A 20,664-nucleotide genomic window follows, 5' to 3' on the forward strand; every position below is an offset into this window, starting at 1 on the left:
GCCAAGAGACTGAGAAGCCTTGTGAAGAGAGGTTCCGAGGAAACTCCGTAACAGCCCTCAGAAGACCCCACGGTCCATCTGGTGTGTCAATAGCTTTGGTCAAATTAGTGCAAGATCAGTTACTTAGCTTGGACAAGTAACTGCTCCCCTGCAAGTGGGTGAACTCTACCTTCAGAGGTACTGGATTAACTTTCACCAGGAGAGGGCGCAAGCGCTTTCTTCTTTCTTAACCTATTGTTAAACAGTTTCCTAAGTTTGAGTCTTAGCAAAGCAACGCAATAGACATAAATGAAACATGTGCTTAGTGAGCTTGGCCCAGAGCTGAGCTGACAGTCAGGACTGTTTGTCAGGGGGGTAAACGGGGCAGGAAGGAGTCAGGACCGATATAGAGAAACTTGCCTCTCGCAGAGTGCACCCCCGGGCCCCACAGACACAGCAGCAGACGTCTAACAGCCCTCCCCTCCGTGCTGTTCTCTCTAGCGACGGGAAGGCTGGAACCCCCAACACACCAGCCGAAGGTGCCCCCGATTCCTCAGAAGAGCGCGCTGGGCAGTAGTGCTGGGCAGTACTTCAGCTCAATGTTGAGAGGGTCAGGGGCTGGGCCCTGAGTCCCTTTAGTTATCCATGGAGTTGTCTGTGGTGGGATATGGAAGAGACTGAGGCCTTGGCCACCTGACCCTTCCAGACCAGGAGCCCCCTTCGGGAGACGGGGGAAGCAGGGAGACTCGGGCAGCTTGCTCTGCCTGGTGCTCGACGCCCCCCGGCAGACGAGACACCTCTCCCAGCACCCCAGCCCTCCCTGTGCCCAGCCCCAGCCCCTTGTATAAATAACTGTGCTTCACGGCCCATTTCTGACGTGCATTACAAAGAAAGAAATCATTTCTGAAGTGGGATGAACTAACATAGCATCTCTTAACCCAAAGCATGAGCACAGAGGATCTGGGAATGAGCCCTGAGCTCAAGGGAGGAGGTCTGCCTGGAATCCTAGCTTTGACATTTTATTGCCTGTGACCTTGAACAAATTACCCGAGGCTGAGCTTCATTTATCTCACCCATAAAACTGGTTGTTGTGAAGATAAACGTAGGTGACTTGGGCCATTTGTAAACGCGGCCCCGAGCGTGAACTAGAGGAAACAGCACCGTGTTCTCTGGTCTGTCCTCTCTCTAACCTGCTGTGGTCCTTCTCACACTGCCCTGCCCTCCAGGCGGTCTGCTGAGCCTGCTAATTTCCGCAAACAATTGACCCGCTCCCTCTAAGGTGTCAGCTCTTGGTTCTCAAGATGCTGTGTGATTTCTAAAGAAATGTGAATTCAAACATACACACATGATGTGTTCTGGTGGAAAATTGGAAGCAATAACACACGCCCAGCTCTACTTCCTCATAGATTATTAAGTCAGGCTTTAGGGCTGAGGGGCGTCATTTAACAGCCCTCCCCGCCCCGCCCCTGAGATGGAATCTAGCCCCTATAATCTGCCCATCTATGATTCTAAAGTGCAGAGGAGACCGTGTGGTTTCAGGAGTGAAGCTCCAAAAGCTATTTTCATGGGGGAGTCTTCTTGCTTTTTCAAACATCCTGATCAGGGTGATTTCCGAAGTCTGTTTGAACAGTCTGTCATTATTTGTTTAAGTCTGAAAGCTGTTTTAAATAAACACATGCTCATTTTATGTATTAAAAGCAACAAAGAGGGAAGAAAAAAACCTGGGCCGTCGTCACGTGATTTGGACAAAACCCCCGCCTATATGTTTGGGGTGCACGCAGCCCCTGGTCGTGTCGGGACTGGCCAGGGCTCTGCCCGACCTCAGGGATGGGCATGGCAGTCCCCAGGGGAGGGCCCTTTCTCCTTTGGTTAGCCCCTGACCTCAGAGGGGAGGCAGGCAGCACCCCAGCTCTGGAGGCCCTTTTGCAGACAGCTTCCCCACAGACATCACATTCAGAGGCCACAGATGGTTAGGGTCTGAGTTCCAGCAGCACTGACCTCAGAGGAGCAGGGCAGCTAATGCCCCAGCCCCAGGCCCTGGCCACAGGGCTGGGAGTCGGCCAGGGAGGTGTGGACAGAATGGGTAGGAACAGATCAGCTCAAGTCAGCGAAGGTGAGGGGAGGGGGTTCCTGCGCTGGGACCACTCAGCCCCATCCCTCCTGCCCCCCTGCACCCCCCCACACCTCCCTCAAGGCAGCCCACGCTCCAGGATTTTGCTTTCCCCTTCAGATCCTTCAAAAAGTTTCATTTAAACCTGGTTCCAAATAAAATGAGATTTAAAAATAAATGCATCAGAATGGCAGGAACTGAAGAACACTGAGTTCCACTGAAAAGGATGGTGTGGGGATGGGACGGGAGCCCAGACACCCTCACACAACTTGGGCTTTCAGGAGCAGGTAAGTGGAGAGGCCATTCATGTTTGGAAATGCGCAACTGAAGCTTTAAAAATACCTTTCATGTGTTAGTGATTCTACTTCTAATTATTTATCTTGAAAAAATAAAACTTTAAAACAAAAATATGATAATGAATATGTTATCGTTTAGTCGCTCAGTCCTGTCTGACTCGTTGTGACCCCATGGACTGTAGCCCGCCGGGTTCCTCTGTCCATGGGATTGCCCAGGCAAGAATCCTGGAGTGGGTCGCCATTCCCTTGTCCAAGGGATCCTCCTGATCCAGGGATCAAACCGCACCTCCTGTATTGGCAGGTGGGTTCTCTACCACTGAGCCACCAGGGAAGCCCAGTGGAATATGGATCAGTCACTGAAAATTGTGCCGTATATTTATTGGCAAGGAAAGGTGTCCCCAACTTCACACGGAGTGAAGCAGCGCAGCCAGCCTCTGCAAGTCCAGGCTCCCAGCTCCTCGCTGGCTCTTAGCACTCACAGGGAAACAGAAAGGTGACCTTGGTCGGCTATAAACAGAAGGGAAATTCAGGTGCGTTTCAGTCTGTGCGCTGACTGTGGATGCCTTATACGATCATGGGAGAGCCTAAGTGGGGAAGCCATCCTGCCCTTAAATAGATCCTGGTCTAGAGAATGGACTCGTGTGCTTCCACGTGCACGTGAAGCTCAGCTAGATGGAGCACGGAGCAGAAGCAAGGAGAAAATCAGATGGCGCTAAGAGGAAGCCAAACGCTGCTATCAAACGCCTTAGGTATTTTCTGTTACCCGCGGCTTTACCATTTTGTCTGCATGGGGATCGGCTCCCACATGGCCCCCGGAGGGCCAATGCAGAACACACACCTTCCCTCATTCCACCAAGTGGCTCGGGAGCTGGGGTATTCATACGCCGACTCCTCCCCTTCCCTGGCTAAGGGGGGCTCCTGTGGAGGCATCCATACCCCAGCTCTCTGGCCGGTCATGCGCACAGGCAGAGGGGTCAGGGGGGCCACGGGGGAGAGAGATCCAGGTGCCACGTCTCCCGTAGCTTGAGGTCAGGCTAGAGAGCTCTGCGGTGGTAAGGGCAAGAGGAGTTCCACTGATCTGACCCCCTCACTGTTTCTCTAGCCTCATTACCTTCTCTCCCCGGGATCAGTGCTAGGATTTCCCACCTGATTTCTCTGCCTTTAGTCTAATGCCCTACCCTTCAATCTTCTCTCCCTGCTGCAGCCAGAGGGATCCATTCAGAATCCAGTCTATCACTTCTGTGCTTCAATCCAGGTCCTTTAACATAGCACACAGGCTCCCAGTGCTCTCCCCACCCAGCTTCCTGCCCAGCTCTTGGCACTCGATAAGTTCATCCAGCTCACTCAGGAATTCGGTGCAATCGTGTTCTGCAGGCAACTTTCTCCAAGTCCCTGGGCTGAGCTAAATAATCCTCAGACGGTCCCTGTTCACGGTATCCTCTGAAGGTCATCTGTTTACATGCCTGTCTCCCCCTCATTCAGCTATTAGCACCTGGAGGTGCAGGGACCATGTTTTATTTATCCTTCGATCCCTGGAGCATGTTTCTGTCACATGTCAGGCACTCAGCGTATGCTTGTGGAACTGAAATACACCTTACTGCAGACCAGGCTTTCCAAACATATCTTAATAGATGATGTTTTTCAAAAGGAGCATATTCAAAGGACAGATAAATTTTGTGTTGGAAAAAAATCAGATGCCTTTTCTGCTGCAGCAGCTCCTACTGTCTTCCAGTGAAGAACTCAAGTTCAGATCATTCAGAAGGGTCAGCGCTGGTCTGACTGGTCAGCATCCATGCCACATTGGTGGTGGAGCTGTGATATTCAACAATTTTGAATATCATCCCACCCGAACGCCCTGGAGTCTCGAAAGGTGGTATAAGCTCTGGGGCATGTTCCAAGCCCGCTGGACTATCTGTCCCTCTGTCAGGGAGATCCCTGTCTTGTAAAGACTGAGAATGCGGAGTGGAGGTAACAAAGCAGTAATTCTGGGCACGACAATAGAGGCAACGCTGGTGCCCTCTGTACAGGACAGGGGAGGTGATCAGAGGCCCCACGTTGATCCTAGACCTTCATGGGAACATCAAGACCGCTGGTGGTCCCTTGTCTTGGAATCTGCTAAGAGGTATGAGTGTGTGTGCGCACACTGACTTGCTCAGTCGTGTCTGACTCTTTCGACCCCATGGACTGCAGACTCCTCTGTCCATGGGGTTTTATCCAGGCAAGTATACTGGAGTGGGTTGCCATCTCCTCCTCCAGGGGATCTTCCTGACCAGGGATCGGACTCAGGTCTCCCGCATTGGCAGGTGGAAGCTCCACCACTAGCACCACCTTGGAAGCAAGGGGTATGAGCCTTGTTCCCAATAAACAGGACCCACGGTTTCTCCAGTGCCCAGAGACAACTGACATCCAAGCCCCAGGCGAGCGGGAATGGTGGGAAAAAGAAGAGGAAGCCACGCGGGGAGGGAGACGCCTGCGCGGCAGAGAGCAGGGCTCTGCCTGAAGCCAGGAGGCAGCGATGCCCAGTCGCCCACCGGGGCTGAGATCAAAGGGGGCGCGGCAGCCGGGCCGCTGGGCGCGGTGGGCCGCGCAGCACACGCGAGGAAGCCAGGGCTCTGTCTACCTGAGCGCGGCAGCTGGTGAGGAAGTGACTCCACTTCCCGCCTCATCGTCGGCCCGGCAGGATTTCCTCTGCAGCACTCTGTGCTGAATGAGTCTGGAAGGTTCCGTCTGGAGCAGAGAGCCGCGGTGGGCGGTGGCAAACTGCAGTCCCCTGGGCTCTTCCTCCCTCCCCCCCCACCCCCCTTTACTCCCGAAATATTGATTCCGGGCTCGGGGGAAAAGGAAACAGAAAAAACCTTGACAACTGGAGCATATAACCGAAGGACACACAGCTGCCTGGCCTGCAGATGGGGGCCCGCAAGCGTGAGAGGTGGCGGCGGGACCCTTCACCGAGGTCCGCACAGCCCCCCAGCCCCTCAGTGAAGGGGGCTCCACCTTGGAGGCACTTTGGGCCCGGGGGAGGGGCTCGTTGCATCACAAGCCAAGGACATAAAAAACGAAACCTAATCCAAGTGTCATCTGGGTGTAACCAGAAACCTGCTAGAGAAACGATGGCAGGAGATGAGAAACCCAAACAGGACTGGCCCGCCTACCTCCTCTGGTCCAGGGAAGTTTGGGTGTATTTTGTGATGCAAATTGAGCTGAGAATGCAAATCAGGCAGGGGCCCTGAGGAGCCAGAGAGAGGGCAGAAAAATGAGAACCCCAAGGGTTCCTTCCCTTCTAGAGCAGGGCAGAGTTTGAACCTCATTTGCAAAGGTGTCTATAGCTCTGGGGGCCCTGCAGCCACGGGGAGCGCTCAAAGGCAGCAGGCCCTGTCCACGTGCTGGAGGCCGGAACCAGAGGCTGCCGGCCCGGTGGGACCCCAGAGGTTCTGCTAGTCTTATTGCCCCGGGGCTGGGTAGTTGCTGCAGTCTGGAGGGAAGCACAGTGAAGAATTCCGGGCTGCACTAGCCGTGTAAACACTGCAGCAGTGGGGACTCGGCCACCTGTGGGCTTAGGTGAGAACAGTCAGAGAGTCAGAAGGTGTCTGTGGAAACGGGCCAAGCAATGCATCTATAGCAAAATGTGCTTAAAAAAAAATGTTAAATAATTGTACCATTTGGTTCATCAGGTTCAGGTAATAAACCAACGTAAGACTAAAAGCGTATCTGTAGAAGACCCTGAAATCTCATCTTTGATTTGCTGATTCATTTGGGAACCAAACATTTTTTATAAGGTGCTAAGGAGTCTTAAAGTTAAATAAGACACAGGCCTGCATTATAAGAATGGCTCCTTGATATTCTCACACATTCACAGCAGCTTTGGTGAGCAGGAGAGTTCTCTAAATGTATGCAAAGCACTGTGTGTGTGTGTGTGTGTGTGTGTGTGTGTATGCATTTTGGGGCTTCCCAGGTGCCTCAGTGTTAAAAAGAATCTCCTGCTGATGTAGGAGATGCAGGTTCAATCCCTGGGTCAGGAAGTTCCCCTGGAGAAGGAAATGGCAACCCACTCCGGTGTTCTTGCCTGGGAAATCCCATGGACAGAGGAGCTTGGCGGGCTGCAGTCCATGGGGTTGCAAAGACTTGTACACAACTGAGCGAGTAAACAACAAAGGCATTTGCCCTTCGGGCTCTGGGGTCTGAGGAAGGAGACCACGGCTGCAGTCCTCCTTCAAAGGTGGCTCCCCCAGGACGCTGCAGGCCCAGAGGCTGCAGGAAACTGCCTTGCAGGGTTTTGGCTTTAAAACAAAGTGACTTCATTTTTCTTCCTGACCTTCCTCATTCCACTACCTTCTTTTGGCGAGAGCGCCCTGCATTTTCTGGCACTTGGTCCTTTCTTGCTCTGGGCCTATGTTATTTTCACTGTTGGGGGAAACATCCCATTATGACGGAATTTTGTTGGAACGAAAGCACATCAAGCAAAAATAGTGTAATTATTACAACTCAACAATAAAAAGACGGATAGCCCAATTAAAGAATGGGCAGAGATTTGAACAGATATTTCACAGAAGAAGATCTCCAAATGGTCAAGAAGCTCATCAGTCACTGAGAGAAATGCAAATGGAAACCACAATGAGATATCACTTCACCCCTACCAGCATGGCTTTCACGTCAAAAGTGGACACCAACCAGTGCCGACAAGGAAGAAGAGAAAGCGGAGATCTCACTCACTGCTTATAGGAAAAGAAGAGAGCGCAGCCTCTGTGGAAAAGAGTGGGGCTTCCTCAGAGAGGTGAATGGTTACCCCATGACCCAGCAATTCCGCTCCTAGATATATACCCAAGGTAACTGAAAATATATGTTTACACAAAAACTTGAACACAAATATTCACACCAGTGTGATTCATAATAGCCCAAAGTGGAAGTGACCCAAATGTCTATCAGCTAATAGATGAACAGGAGGGTACCAGCCACACCATGGAGTATTAGGCCGCCACAGAAAGGAATGAAGCATGGATACGAGCTACAACACGGACGCACCTTGAAAACGTTACACTGGATGAAAGGTACCAGGCATAAAGGGTCACATGTTGTGTGATGCTACGGGCTTCCCTGCTGGCGCAGGTGGTAAAGAAGCTGCCCACAGTGCAGGAGGCCCAGGTTCGATCCCTGGGTCAGGAAGATCTCCTGGAGAAGGAAAACGGCAACCCACTCCAGTATTCTTGCCTGGAGAATCCCATGGATAGAGGAGCCTGGCGGGCTACAGTCCATGTGGTTGCAAAGAGTGGGAGACAACTGAGCGACTTCACTTTCACTTTCCTTTCTATGACATGTCCAAAATAGACAAATCCGTAGGGACAGCAGTGGACTTGTGATTGCCCGGGGCTGGGGAGAGAGATGAGTAGACAGTGACTGCTAACGGGTACAGCAGTTGGTTTTTTTTTTTTTTTGCAGAGTGGTAAACAGTTCTGGAATTAGAGAACAGTGATGGGTCTCAGGACCTTAGAAATACTAAAACCAAGCAGTCACCCTTCCCTCATGGTCCAGTGGCTTCCCACTGGTCCAGTGCTTTGCAATACAGGGGACCCTGGTGTGACCCCTGGCCCGGGAAGATCCCACGTGCCACTGGGAAGCTAAGCCCGTGCCCTACAACTGCAGAGCCCAAATACCGAGCCAGGCGGCCTAGAGCGCGAGGTCCGCAACAAGAGGAGCTGCGCGGCGAGCACCCGCGCTGCAACTGGAGATCAGGCAGCAGCCAAGCCCCAGCACAGCCGGAAAGAAACACTTTTTAAAAGCCAGTCACTTCGAATTGAATTTTAAGGTTCGTCAATTATTCTCAATAATCGTATTTTTTACACTACATGAAGAAGGGCACTAAACTATTTTTATGCCACACGGAATTGGACAGAAGGAGCCGCTTGTTCTGGAACCCTTGCTTACAGGGGTGGCCCCCTCACCAGGGTCCAGACCTGCCCGGAAGCGAGTGTGGCCTTCACCAGGCGCGGCCGGCAGCAGGGAGATGCGCCCCCGCCCGGAGGTCCCCCTCTGGCCCAGGAACGCAGGGCCCCACGGAGGAACCCACGACCCTCCCTGCCGCCCCAGAGTGAATTCATAGACTGGACACGGGAACTGAGCGGATGCTCGCCCTGAGCCCCGCAGCGCGGCCTGAGTGCTGTCATCGGGACACCCGACGCGGGGGTGGTGCGCGGGGCCCTGATTTCCCAGACCCCAGTCGAGGGCCACAGGCCTGACTCTCTGCTGGTTTAAATCAGCGGGTGTTGACTGAAGGTGGTGGGGGGAGAGGGCACAGAAGCGCAAACTAACAGGAACTTGGTGAAAGTGGCCTCGGACCTGGAGGGCGTGTGTCCAGTGGAGGAGCGGGAAGGGGCGCCGTCCTCGGGGCTCACCAGCCTCCGGCCGGACCTGCGCTCCTGAAAGCACCTGTTTTCAGGACGGGCTGAGAAACCAGCAGGGGCGTCTCTTCTGGAAGCTCCGCACCACGCCGGCCCGGGGGCCTTCCCTCAGGACAGGCTCAGGACCCTGTCTGCCGCCAGCTGCCCCTGCCTCAACGCTGCAGATCCTGGGGTCAGTGAGTCGCTATTAATAGCCCTGCTTTAGCTCCCAGAACGCTCACATCCTGCGGAGAAGCACCCCGGGACAGAAGAAGCCGGACCCAGTGAGTCACTGTGTGGCAGTCCCAGCACACCACGGACCCACCCGCCTTCCAGAGAGGCTGAGCGCTCGGGAGGCCCGTGGTGGTGACCTGCTCACTGGGCTCCATGTGGGCCTGCTACGAGAAGGTCTGCTTTCATTTTGCAGTTTATGATTTAGTTCAGTTCACCTGGAAAGACTCAACATGATGGAAACAGATGCATCTCAAGGCGCACTGCCCGGCTCTCAGACAAGCCGCTTCCTCCCGCACAGTCCTCCCACGTCCAGGGAGGAGAGCAGACCTCTCCTCGTAAGGAGCACACGGCCTCCGGACGGACAGACCCGGGCACGGGCCGCGCCCAGGTCCTGGACGCGGGCTCGTTCACACGGGGTGCAGCTTTGCCCGCATGGCTGCTCCTCTAGATAGATGCTCCCTGGGAAGGCCTTCTGACGGCGTGTGCTCTGCTGCCGGAACAACTTGGGCCTTAAATACGCACAGAATGAGAGGGGCACTCACAGGGAGAGACAGAGAGAGGAGAGCCGATCAGAGACACAGAGGGAGCCCGATAGATAGAGAGGGAGGAGAGATGATCAGAGGACAGAGAAGCAGAGACAGACGGCAGAGACACAGAGGGAGCCGGATAGATGGAGAGGGAGAGACAGAGACACACACAGAGTCACAGAGACAGCGAGACAGACACACAGAGAAAGGAGACAGACAGACAGACAAGAGACTCACAGGAAGAGACAGAGAGGAGAGACAAAGACACAGACAAAGAGGGAAAGAGGGGGATGGAGAGACAGATGGGATTCTCCAGGCAGGAATACTGGAGTGGGTCTCATTCCCTTCTCCAGGGGATCTTCCCGACCCAGGGATCGAACTGGGGTCTCCCACATTGCTGGCGGATTCTTAACCATCTGAGCCACAAGGGAACCCCAAGAACACTGGAGTGGGTAGCCTATCCCTTCTCCAGGGGATCTTACCAACCCAGGAATCCAACCAGGGTCTCCTGCATTGCAGGTGGATTCTTAACCGTCTGAGCCACCCCAGAATCCCATGCACATACACAGAGACAGAGAGAGACAGAGACGATTCCCAGGGAGAGCGGGGATCCTGGATGGGCTTCGAGTGGGTGGAAGGGCTGAAAACCTTCTGTCAGCACAGCCTCCGGGGGACCGCTGACCCCCCATGGCCCCTGGCTGTGAAGCGAGCCGGCTGTGGACGCCAGCAAGGCAGGAGAGGCCGAGTGCGCCCTGAGCCAGGCCGTCGCTGTGGCTAGCGGTCGGCCCGATGGGGGGCGGTGGGCCTGCTGGGGGGTGGCGGGCCCCAGGAGCTGCACTTCTCAGGCCGCCGGCCCTCCCGACGCGAGCTCAGACGCGTGCAGGGCTGGCTGTGTGGACCCTGGGGACCCACCTGCAGAGGGGCTTGGGTGTGGCCGGCTGGACCCAAGGTGGGTTCTGACCCACACCCGGGCTGCCTCCACCATCTCTTCCTTGGCGAGGGGCCGGCCCGGGACTCTCACGTGGCCCCGGCAGGTCAGCGGCCGGTGCCCCGTCCAAAGGCCCTGCCTTACAGCTCCTCCTGCCCTGACACCTGGGAGGAGGACTGCTGGAGCTCAGCTCCACGATGCAAGCTCACAGCTGTTGCCTGTTCCGCACCCAGCCCTGCGCTCTGCGCTCAGAGAATCTCAGGGAGCCGTGGCATCCCTGTGACAGGGACGCCTCCACCCAGCTGCTGTCGTTCAGTCGCGAAGTCGTGTCCAACTCTTCGCAACCCTGTGGACTGCAGCTCACCAGGCTTCCCTGACCCTCACCATCTCCCAGAGTTTGCTTAAGTCAATGTCCATTGAGTCAGTGATGCCATCCAACCATCTCATCCTCTGCCACCCTCTTCTCCTTCTGCCTTCAATCTTTCCCATCATCAGGGTCTTTCCCAATGAGTCAGCCCTTCACATCAGGTGGTCAAACTATTGGAGCTTCAGCATCAGTCCTTCCAATGAGTATTCAGGGTTGATTTCCTTTAGGATGGACTGGTTTGATCTCCTTGCTGTCCAAGGGACTCTCCCACCCAATGCCAAGCCTCAGATCAAGGACTCAGCAAATGCTCTTCTAGTGCGATGGCTCAGAGGCGCAAGTATCCCCCTGGAAACTTCATTTACCCCTAAGGTCACAAGGATAAGTTCAAGTTTGGGGTGGTGAAGCCTTCAGGTAGGACTTTGGGTCTAACAAATTGTTATTTCCACCACGGGAACCTCTTGGCCAAGAGCATGGATCTTGGATCCATGTGTAACATGCTTCCTACAATAAAAATGGTGCAAACTTTGGACAGCTTTTGCAGGCATTGCATGGGGCTTTTTCATGAGAGCAGCCCTGATTCCTCTGGCTTTGATTTCTTCTTTGGATGCATCTGAAGCAAGCAATCCAACCCTAGTCAAACCACTCATCCCAGCATTTACTTAAAGTCAACTTCTGGGATGAGTAGAGAGAACTGTTGCACCAACCCCATGAGGTGACTCATTAACGACATGACATATTATGGCCTTTTGGCTAAGATCAAGTGTAGTATGGGGGTTTCCCAGGTGGTGCAGTGGTAAAAAAAAATCCACCTGCCAATGCAGGAGACACAGGTTCAATTCCTGGATTGGGAAGATCCCCTAGAGGAGGAAGTGGCACCCCACCCCAGTATTCTTGCCTGGAAAATCCCATGGACAGAGGAGCCTGGCAGGATACAGTCCATGGGGTTGCAAAGAGTCGGGCACAACTGAGCAACTGACACAGAAAAGACTGGGGTCAGAGAGGTTATACAACTTGCCCAAGGTCGCACAGCTGCAGTCTGAACTGTTCAACTCCTAGGTATGGCGCCAGGCCTGCAGGACTTCGCATCAGGGGAGAAAAGAGGTGCTGGATTTCAGGGCATCAGATTCAAGACAGGGTCGGGGCCACACCACGGTGGGGAAGCCTGGGCGTGCAGGCTCGGTGTGGGGCGCAGGGTGGCACTAGCAGAAGCAGCCCCATGAGCGGGGAGCACGCACGACTCCAGAGCCCCCCAGCCCAGCGGCTCTGCAGTCTGGGTCCCCCGGAACACGTGCCGCTTCCTGGAATCCCTCTCTGTGGTTTGGCCCTGGTGGCTGCTCCTGCACACGCCTCCTCAAAAGCATTCAAAAAGGATGTGCAGAATATATTTTAGAAAACTTACGACTTTTTGCCTACCTAAAAAATTTATGACATTTTGATTCCACTTGTTTGGCTTAGTGTGCATAGAATGCTAGATTTCTAATTAAAAAAAAAAACATGCAACAAGCAATGAAGGTTTACTGTAGAGCACGGGGAACTATAGTCAATATCTTGTAACACCTATCATGGAAAATAATTTCAAAAATAATATATGTATGACTGAATCACCTCGTTGTGCACCTGAACATCGTAAGTCAACCATGAAAGTGAAAAAGTGAAAGTGTTTGTCGCTCAGTCATGTCCTCTGCGATCCCACGGACTATATATATATATAAATTTAAAAAATCAAAATGACACGTGGATAGAGATGTGAGTCTGGAAGGAGAAACTCCTTCCACCTCCTTGCAGGGTTGTTTCACCGGGACTTCTGGAGCGTGAAGCATACAGTTTCCCTGCGACTCAAAAACAAATCCAGCTTGAGGCCTGTTGAGCACACTAGCACAAGAGACTCCAGCGCCGCCCCCGTGGGGAGAGGATTTCGACCCTTGTGCAGGCTCGGCTCATGGGCTCCGATGAGTCACAGCGACGTGTCCCCGACGCCCCGTCGCGGGCAGCGAGGGGGGCCGGGAGGCCCAGCCTTGGGCGCAGACGCTGCCTGGGAGCCCGCTCCCCACGCAGGCCTCAGCCGCCCCTTCTCCTGACGGCGAGCCATCCTCTCTGCTGACTTCCACTTGGATGTGTTTTCATGACTGAACAAAGCCAGGGACCTTTGCATTCCTAGGAAGCTGCCCACGGAGCTTTTTACAAAACCCATCTGCTCGCTGGGTGCTTCATCCTTTCATGTTCCGTTTGTGTCTGGCAGGCGGGAAGTCTGCGGGGCGAGTTGGTGATTGTCACGGTCAGGCTGAACTTCGAAGTGCTTTTTTCATTTTTAAACAATTCAGGACTGGCAGCTGAGAGACAGCACATTCAGGGCAAGGCCTCCAAGCAAACTAAAGACGCACACGTGCAGCCAGTGTGAGCCGCTCGGTCGTGTCCGGCTTTCTGCGACCCCGTGGACTGTGGCTCGCCGGGCTCCTCTGTCCATGGGATTCTCCAGGCAAGAACACTGGGGTGGGTCGCCATTCCCGACCCATCGCAGGCAGATTCTTTACCACCTGAGCGGCCAGGGCAGCCCCAAGATGGACAAGTGGGGGGAATAGGGGCTCGTGTGCACGGTGACTCAGCCAAGCCCGCTCCCTGCCGCCCCCAGCACACGAGGCCCGGCATCCTGCCGGCGGGGCCCCGGGCGGGGGAGCGGAGCCACCATGCGGGTTCCAAGCCGGTCCTCCGAGCCCCCCGACCCGCCTGCGCTGTTTCCCGGGAGAGACTGACGCCCACCCTCTGGGATGAGCAGAGGGCTGCACCTGGGCTCTGTGGGACCACTGCCGTCTCGGAGGCCACAGCAAGGACTGGTGAGGACCTCCCGGCTCTCCTCCTGGATCAGTGACCCAGCTCGTGGGCACGAACAGACCTGAAGCTCACAGGAGATGGGGCAGGGTCACGTGGGGTGTCTGTACTGCCCTCCGCCCACGGTACCTAGAGAGGACGCCGGGCCTGAGATCCTGGCGGGAGTCTGAGCCAGCTACTGGCTCCAGAATCCCCCGTTAACCCTTACGGGGGGCCAAATGAGAGGAGTTTGTGCCGGATAAACGGGCAGAACAAAAACGTCCAATTGTGCGCTTTCTTTGTGAGTTTTCACCTCTGCCAAATTCTTGAAATTCTTCTAGGTCTTACAATTTTATGTGCTTTCCATTTCCATTTGAACCTGAAACATCATTTAAATGTCTTCTGAGGTAATCCTCACCTACTCAACTCCCAAAGTTGAAAAAAAAATTAAGGTTATTTGACTCACACCTGGAGAATTTGTGAAGGATATCTGACTACCAGTCATAAGCTCTCGGTTGATGAACTACAGATTCAAATAGGTAAGTTTTACTACTTGGTACATCAGTTGGGAAAGGTCTTTTATTAAGGGTCATTTTAAATGTTAAAAATTATAATTTCACTGCCATCATGTCTGTAAGACCTTTTATATAAACTTCTAGATATAAAATAAGTAATTCCTTTTAGCAACTTTCATACAGTATGTTTGAAAGTTGTTAAAAGAGTTGATCTTAAAAGTTCTCAGAAAAATTATAACTATATGTGGTGATGGATGCATTGTTAATAAGACACCACGGTGATCATCTTGCAATATATACACATATGAATCACTGCCGTACACCTGAAATGAGTACCGTATTTTACATCAGTCACATCAACTCAGGACTGCCCTGGCGGTCCAGGGCTTAGGCGTGCACCTGCCAATGCAGGGGACACAGGTTCGATCCCTGATCCAGGAAGATTCCACGAGCCAGAGAGCGAATGAGCCCATGCGCCACAACCGGTGCAGCCCGAGCCCTCTGGAGTCTGAGCTCCGCGACGAGAGAGGCCGCCGCAATGAGATGCTCACGCGCCACCTCTAGAGGGCAGCCCCTTGCTCGTTGCAACTAGAGAAAAAGCCCACATGCAGCGAGGAAGACTCAGCACAGCCAAAACGTAAAAAATCATATTAATTAAAAATATGTAGGATCTGACTGCCATCAAGTCTACAAGACCTTTGATGAGAGAGTAAGAAATTCCCCAGTTCTAATGTTAATGAGGGAGCACACTCTCTCGGAGGCAAGAGCCTGAGCAGACGTGTGCCTTCACTGAGAAGCCCATCGGTACCATCCTTGTTCCCATGACAACCCACACAGTGGGCAAGCTATGGGGTCCAAGCATCAGCTATCCCAGGCTCAGATCCTCTCCTTGCCGTCGAGGGAGTCACCGCTCCAGGTTTCAAGGGCCTTATTTGTGGCAGGAAGAGAAAGGCCCCTCCTGTCCTCTGAAGGCCCTTTCTGGTCCTAAAGTTCATAAGGTGTAGATTCTGGGACTCCATTTTAACTGTTTGTACATCAAAAGCAGGGAGAAAAAAGGTTACATAATTGGGAGACTGGGAGACATAATCCACTTGGGCCTTCTTGGTTCTCATTAAAAGTTCCAGAGTTGCCATTCCGTCTATTCTGGGTACAGTGGATGCCTGAATCCTAGAGCTGATTTGGGGGGAGGAAACTGGAAGCCACAGCCCTAATAGAGAAGCTAGGAACATGCCTGCTACTCCAGGCATCAACAGAAAGACGCACCCAAACCTTCAAGGCACTTCCCTGGTGGCTCAGCAGTAAAGAACCTGCCTGCCAATGCAGGAGATGTAAGAGACACAGGTTCAATCCCTGAATCGGGAAGATCCCCTGGAGAAGGAAATGGCAATCCACTCCTTGCCTGGGAAATCCCATGGACAGAGGAGCCTGGTAGCTACAGTCAATGGGGTCGCAAAAGAGTCAGACACGACTGAGCAACTAAACAACAACCAACCTACAAGGAACCAGAAATGAGACTCCTGGGCAGGGTTCCTAAAGTTCCCACTATCCACTCCTGCTTAGAAGTCCATGCAACAGTGATTTAGGACTACAGTTCAAATGGAATGAAAACAGAATTTCAATAACTCAAAGATGATTTTCTGAAAAACTAAGAGATGCCTTCCCTGGATATATCCTGCTTATCACCCATAAATAACACTTACATCGAAAGTGGTAACTTTTGATGATATGTTAGTACATCAACCAAAGGAATCTTATGGTTTTTTCATCCATTCCTCAGATAACAGATGGATATGGTACCCATATCCATGGATATGGTGTGGTGTGTGTGTGTGTGTACACTCCGTGTTGTGTAGGATTCTTTGTGACCCTTTAGACTGTAGCCCGCCAGGCTCCACTGTCCATGGGATGTTTTAGGCAAGAACACTGGAGTGGGTTGCCATTTCCTCCTCCAGGGGATCTTCCCGACCCAGGGATTGAACCTGTGTCTCTTGAGTTGGCAGGCAGGTTCTTTACCGCTGAGCTACCAGGGAACTCAAGGTTGCCCTGTTATTTCTTTCCAGCCCCTGAAATTACAGAGAGAATACATTCAGTCATTTTCGGGTTATCATGCTGTGGAAAATTTGTTTTTCAATCCAGAAGATTGTTGAACTGCTTTTTTTTTTTTTTTCATTGCAGATAACTCAAAACTGGTTTGGTTCCATGACATCAACCTTGGCACGTACGAAGTGCAAAGAACTTTGCCTTGTTTGGAACCGAAAGAGAGGAACCTCTACTTTCTCTTTTCCATTTTTATGAAGACAGTATTTTTTCCTTTTAGCTGGATGATGTATACTTTTAACATTCCAGGGGGAAAGTGTCAGTGATATGCAAGTCATAATAAAAGAAAATCAAAAGAAATGCAATTACAAGGGACAAGGAACTTCATCATTTTTAGTGTGAAATGCCCAGAGGAAAATCTAATTTTAAAAATTACAGGCACCATATGAAGGAGACAAGAATATATAGAAAGATCTGTTACTTTAAAAATTAACTTAATTCTTAATCTTTCTGGCTCATGGGCTTTTTTCTCTTTATTTTTAAAGGCCAAAAATTATCATTTGATGTTGGATAAGGGGTAAAGCTCACATCACTGCAATGTGATACTGGGAAGTGACAGCGGAGTCCCCCTGGTCTGTTTCTGGCCTGCTGGCTGGAATGCAGCAGGACACTTAAAGAGTTATTAAGAGTGAATGTATATTGAGGGTGAAACCATGTCTCTTTCCTATTAATATAAAGGTACCTATTGAAAACATGGACTTCCCTGGTGGTCCAGTGGTGGTTAAGAATCCACCTGCCAATGCAGGGGAAACGGGTTCAACCCCTGGTCTGGGGAGATCCCACATGCCACGCACCACAATCCCTGAGCCCTGGGCACCCTGGAGGCTGAGCTCAGCTGCATGCGAGGCCACCACCACGAGAAGCCCTCACGGCAACTGGAGAGTAGCTGCCAGTCAGCAGCTAGAGAAAGCCCGAGCATAGCAGCCAAGACCAGCACAGCCAAAAATAAAACATAATAACAAATAAAATGTTTCTAATGAAAAGGACTATTCATGGGGCACCCTGCAGTTGATAGAATTCTTCCATATCCATCAACTGGGTTTAATCTTCCCAACAACTTATAGATAAGTCCTGACTCTTGTCACCTCTGTTAGACCGATGATCACGAAGAGGTTACTTTTCCAAAGACATATGGTCACTTGATGGCGGAACCAGGACTCAAACCCAGAATTCTGACATAAAGCATCTCACCCTTCCACTCTCTCACACGGCCACCCTGATCAGAGCTCTACAACTCCCAGCTAAACGGGCTTGCACAGAACCAAGATGTCATAAGCTGAATACAGCTGTGGTTTGCTTATTTATAACAGCTCTGTCTCTTTGAAAAAGAGACATCATCTAACAATTATGAGAAAAAAATCAAGCTCACTTCTATCATAAATGTTGGCTGACATTAGGGGGCTTTGACTTATTTCTAACCCAGCGAGATTTAATTCTGCCACCCTCAACCCATACTAAGAGAAATTGGAATCATTCATTATTTAGAGGGAGAGTCCAAATAATATTGCAATATCACAGGCTTCCTTTAAAAGCCTTTTTCTTGATGCAATCTCTGATTTTCCTTTCAGGCATGAAAAATAACACTGTTATTATCAGAGGGGCCTGGAAGAGGGTTAGCAGTGAAGAAGGAAGGAGATGGCACAAATAATATTGATTTCTAACCTTTTATCTAGTTTTTGGTTGGAATCAAATTCAGTGTTGAGCTCCATAGTTTTCTCTATAGTAAGGATTCTCTTGACATAAGGCTTTTAGATTTGAGGAGATAAATTTCCTTTGTCCAGATGTGATTTTTCTCCACTTGGCTGGAGTCAGCCTGAAAATGGAAGACACAGAGATCTGGTAGAATGATTCCTAAGGGTTCTCTTCTTTTCAAGAGTGGACTCCACAGAAAGCTCTCTGCCCTCATCTGTTAGCAGTACTGGTGGGCCTAGTAGGCTCAGAGAAAAATAGAGACATCACTTTTCTGTCCACTGCCCATTATAATGATTTTTTTTCTTTTACTTTTTATTATTTTTTTGGCAGTACCACATGACTTGTAGGATGTTAGTTCTCTGACCAGGGGGTGAATCCGGGCCCAGAGCAGTGAAAGCACCTAACCACTGGACCACCAGGGAATTCCTGATTTTTCTTCTTTTATTGCTATGTACATCTACTCTTTTTCTCCTTCCCTTATATCTCTTAATGTGCCATCCTTTCACCTTCTCTTAGCATTTGTCTTTGCTCCCATCTCGCTTGTCTCAAGGCACACTCTTCCCAGGCTGTGAAACCACACTGCTGAGCCTTTCCTGAACTCCCACAGCCTGGCACAAATTCTAGAACCAGACTCTTCCGAGGCTTCTAGTGAGCTGTTTTAGGCTGATACACCAACAGTCTCCACGTAGGGATAAACAAGTAGACCCAGATGGGATTCCTAAAAACCCTGAAGCTTAGTGAGCATGTTTTGTTGAAACTTCCGACAGTAAATGTTCTAGGAATGCTGGAATGCAACATAAAATTTGCTGCCTAGGAAGGCATTACCCAGGTTTCAAGAATGGAGATGAATTCTCCAACCTCCACTGGGTGACTCTTGTCATATTCTTCTAACTGAACAGGCAATATTCTTCAAAAAGTCCTAAGCCACATCTCCACTGAGAAGGCAAATGGGGCCTCTTTTCAACCTGCCTACACTGGGCCCTCACGGTGGTTTCAATAAACGACTCGAGAAGTCATCTCGGTTTCCTCTTCTGCAATGAGATGAGGGACACCCCCTGCTTCTCTTTCACCTTGCTGGTTGCTCAAAGGGAATTTTCCCCCTTCTTGTGCATTTTCTATAAATTAGCCTAATAGATGGGTCAAATGAATCTGTTCAGACTTCCCCCCAAAATTCCCTTCCTCGCCCTGACAGTATCTGCCCTGACCCTAAGCTGCTTCCCCTTGTGGCTCACCCTCCTGCCATCCCAAGCTGCCCCCTGCCTGCCTGACCATCTGTCCTGCAGGATTTCCTGGGCATCAGTTCAGAGGCTAGCAGGACCTCAACTCTGAGATGGACTCGGGAAAATCGCCGTTGCTCCCCGGCCCCCCGGTTGAAGACAAGTGTGCGGGAAGGCAGGAGGGGGTGCATGAGAAGGCAGCCCTGGGGCAGGCGTGTCACGGCCACATGGCCCTTGAGTGGGCTCACGGAGGAGGGGCCAGGGTCTGCAGACCATCCAGGCCTGGGGGCCTCGGTGTGGGAGGCCTGCGTGAGAGTGGAGGAGGGGAACCATGTCCATGAGCAACTCCTGGCCACGTGGCTTTCCAAACAAAAAGCTCCTGGAAAGGATTGTTGAAATGGATGTCACAGCCTGTTCCATTTCTGAAGGCCCAACCCAAGTTCTCCTCCTTCCCAGCCCTGTGGATACACGCTCATTTCCTTGGCAGCCTTAGATAAAGCTCTTAATGTGATCTGAGTGCCTCAGAGATTAGCATGATTATAAATATGAGTGTTCAAACACAAGCAAGTTGAAACCAAATGCCCCTCAAACACTGGCTCTCTGTGATAGGAAGGTTTTCAGTGGTGCCTTGAGCCCTTGGATAAACGAGCTGGAAAATAAGAGCGAAATGGGCCCGCTGGTGAATCCCCAAGGCCAGGCTCCCACACAGCAAGGAGGAGACGCAATAGCTGCTCTCGATGTATACAATCCACGGCTGCTGGCAGCAGAGCTCTGGGTGGGAATCTGAGAAAAAGTAATTCAGAACTTCAAACAGGGGCTTGGGTGGGCAATACAGAGGCTCTGATCAAAACAGACAGTCTTTACTCCACAGCCAACCTGCAAAACATCCCCCTGCCGTTCTAACTGCTTGGTGGGGCTTATGAGAGACTCACTAACCAATAGTTATAAATAGCCATCAAGGAGTTTGTTTACCTAACTAAGAGAAAACACTGTTCAAGATTTTTAAAAACATGCATTTGACACCAAAGAGATGTAACTGCTATGGGCGAAGAGAGAGAGCACGCCAGACCGAGCCTGCTGTTTTGATGTGGTCACTATTTGCTCAGCAGACCTGCCACTTGGCGACACTTGCGTGCCCAATTCTAGGTATTTGAAAGTTTAAAAACATACCTCTTTCAAGAAATTCTAAAATTAAAGATTTTTTCATTAATTCGTCAAAACCTTTCCCCAAGTCAGTCCAAAAGCCTGAGATTTTACTTGTTAAGTCTTGTGAAGGCAGAAGGGATCCTGATGGCCGGATTTCTTCTTTAATCTCCTAGCATTGGGATCGCCAGCTTTTGTCAACCTAACTGACCAACTTGTCTACAGAGCCCTACTCCTAAATGTTAAATAATAAAGGGTAAAAAGTGTTCCCAGGAGGCAAAAGATAGCAACTTACAAGCCGACTGTCAGCACCTACATTTTTTTTTATTTTAAAAAACTTTTTATTTTGTTTTGGGATATAACTGGTTAACAATGTGGTGATC

General features: G+C 51.3%; 1 protein-coding gene across 3 annotated transcripts in view; it reads right to left on the reverse strand.

The window, feature by feature from the left end:
* Nucleotides 1-20,664, reverse strand: part of BCL2 (BCL2 apoptosis regulator) — a 196,005-nt gene that overhangs the window by 7,617 nt on the left and 167,724 nt on the right. The window contains exon 2 of one of the 3 annotated variants that reach the window (XM_043444505.1): nt 16,491-18,042. The exons of the other annotated variants lie outside the window; for them this stretch is intronic. Coding sequence (XP_043300440.1) covers nt 17,947-18,042 — 96 coding nt within the window. The 3' untranslated portion in view covers nt 16,491-17,946. Of the gene's footprint in view, nt 1-16,490; nt 18,043-20,664 lie in introns of those variants that run through there. 3 annotated transcript variants of the gene reach the window in all.

The sequence above is a fragment of the Cervus canadensis genome, chromosome 23 (genome assembly GCF_019320065.1).
Source record: "Cervus canadensis isolate Bull #8, Minnesota chromosome 23, ASM1932006v1, whole genome shotgun sequence".
Classification (NCBI taxonomy): Eukaryota; Metazoa; Chordata; class Mammalia; order Artiodactyla; family Cervidae; genus Cervus; species Cervus canadensis.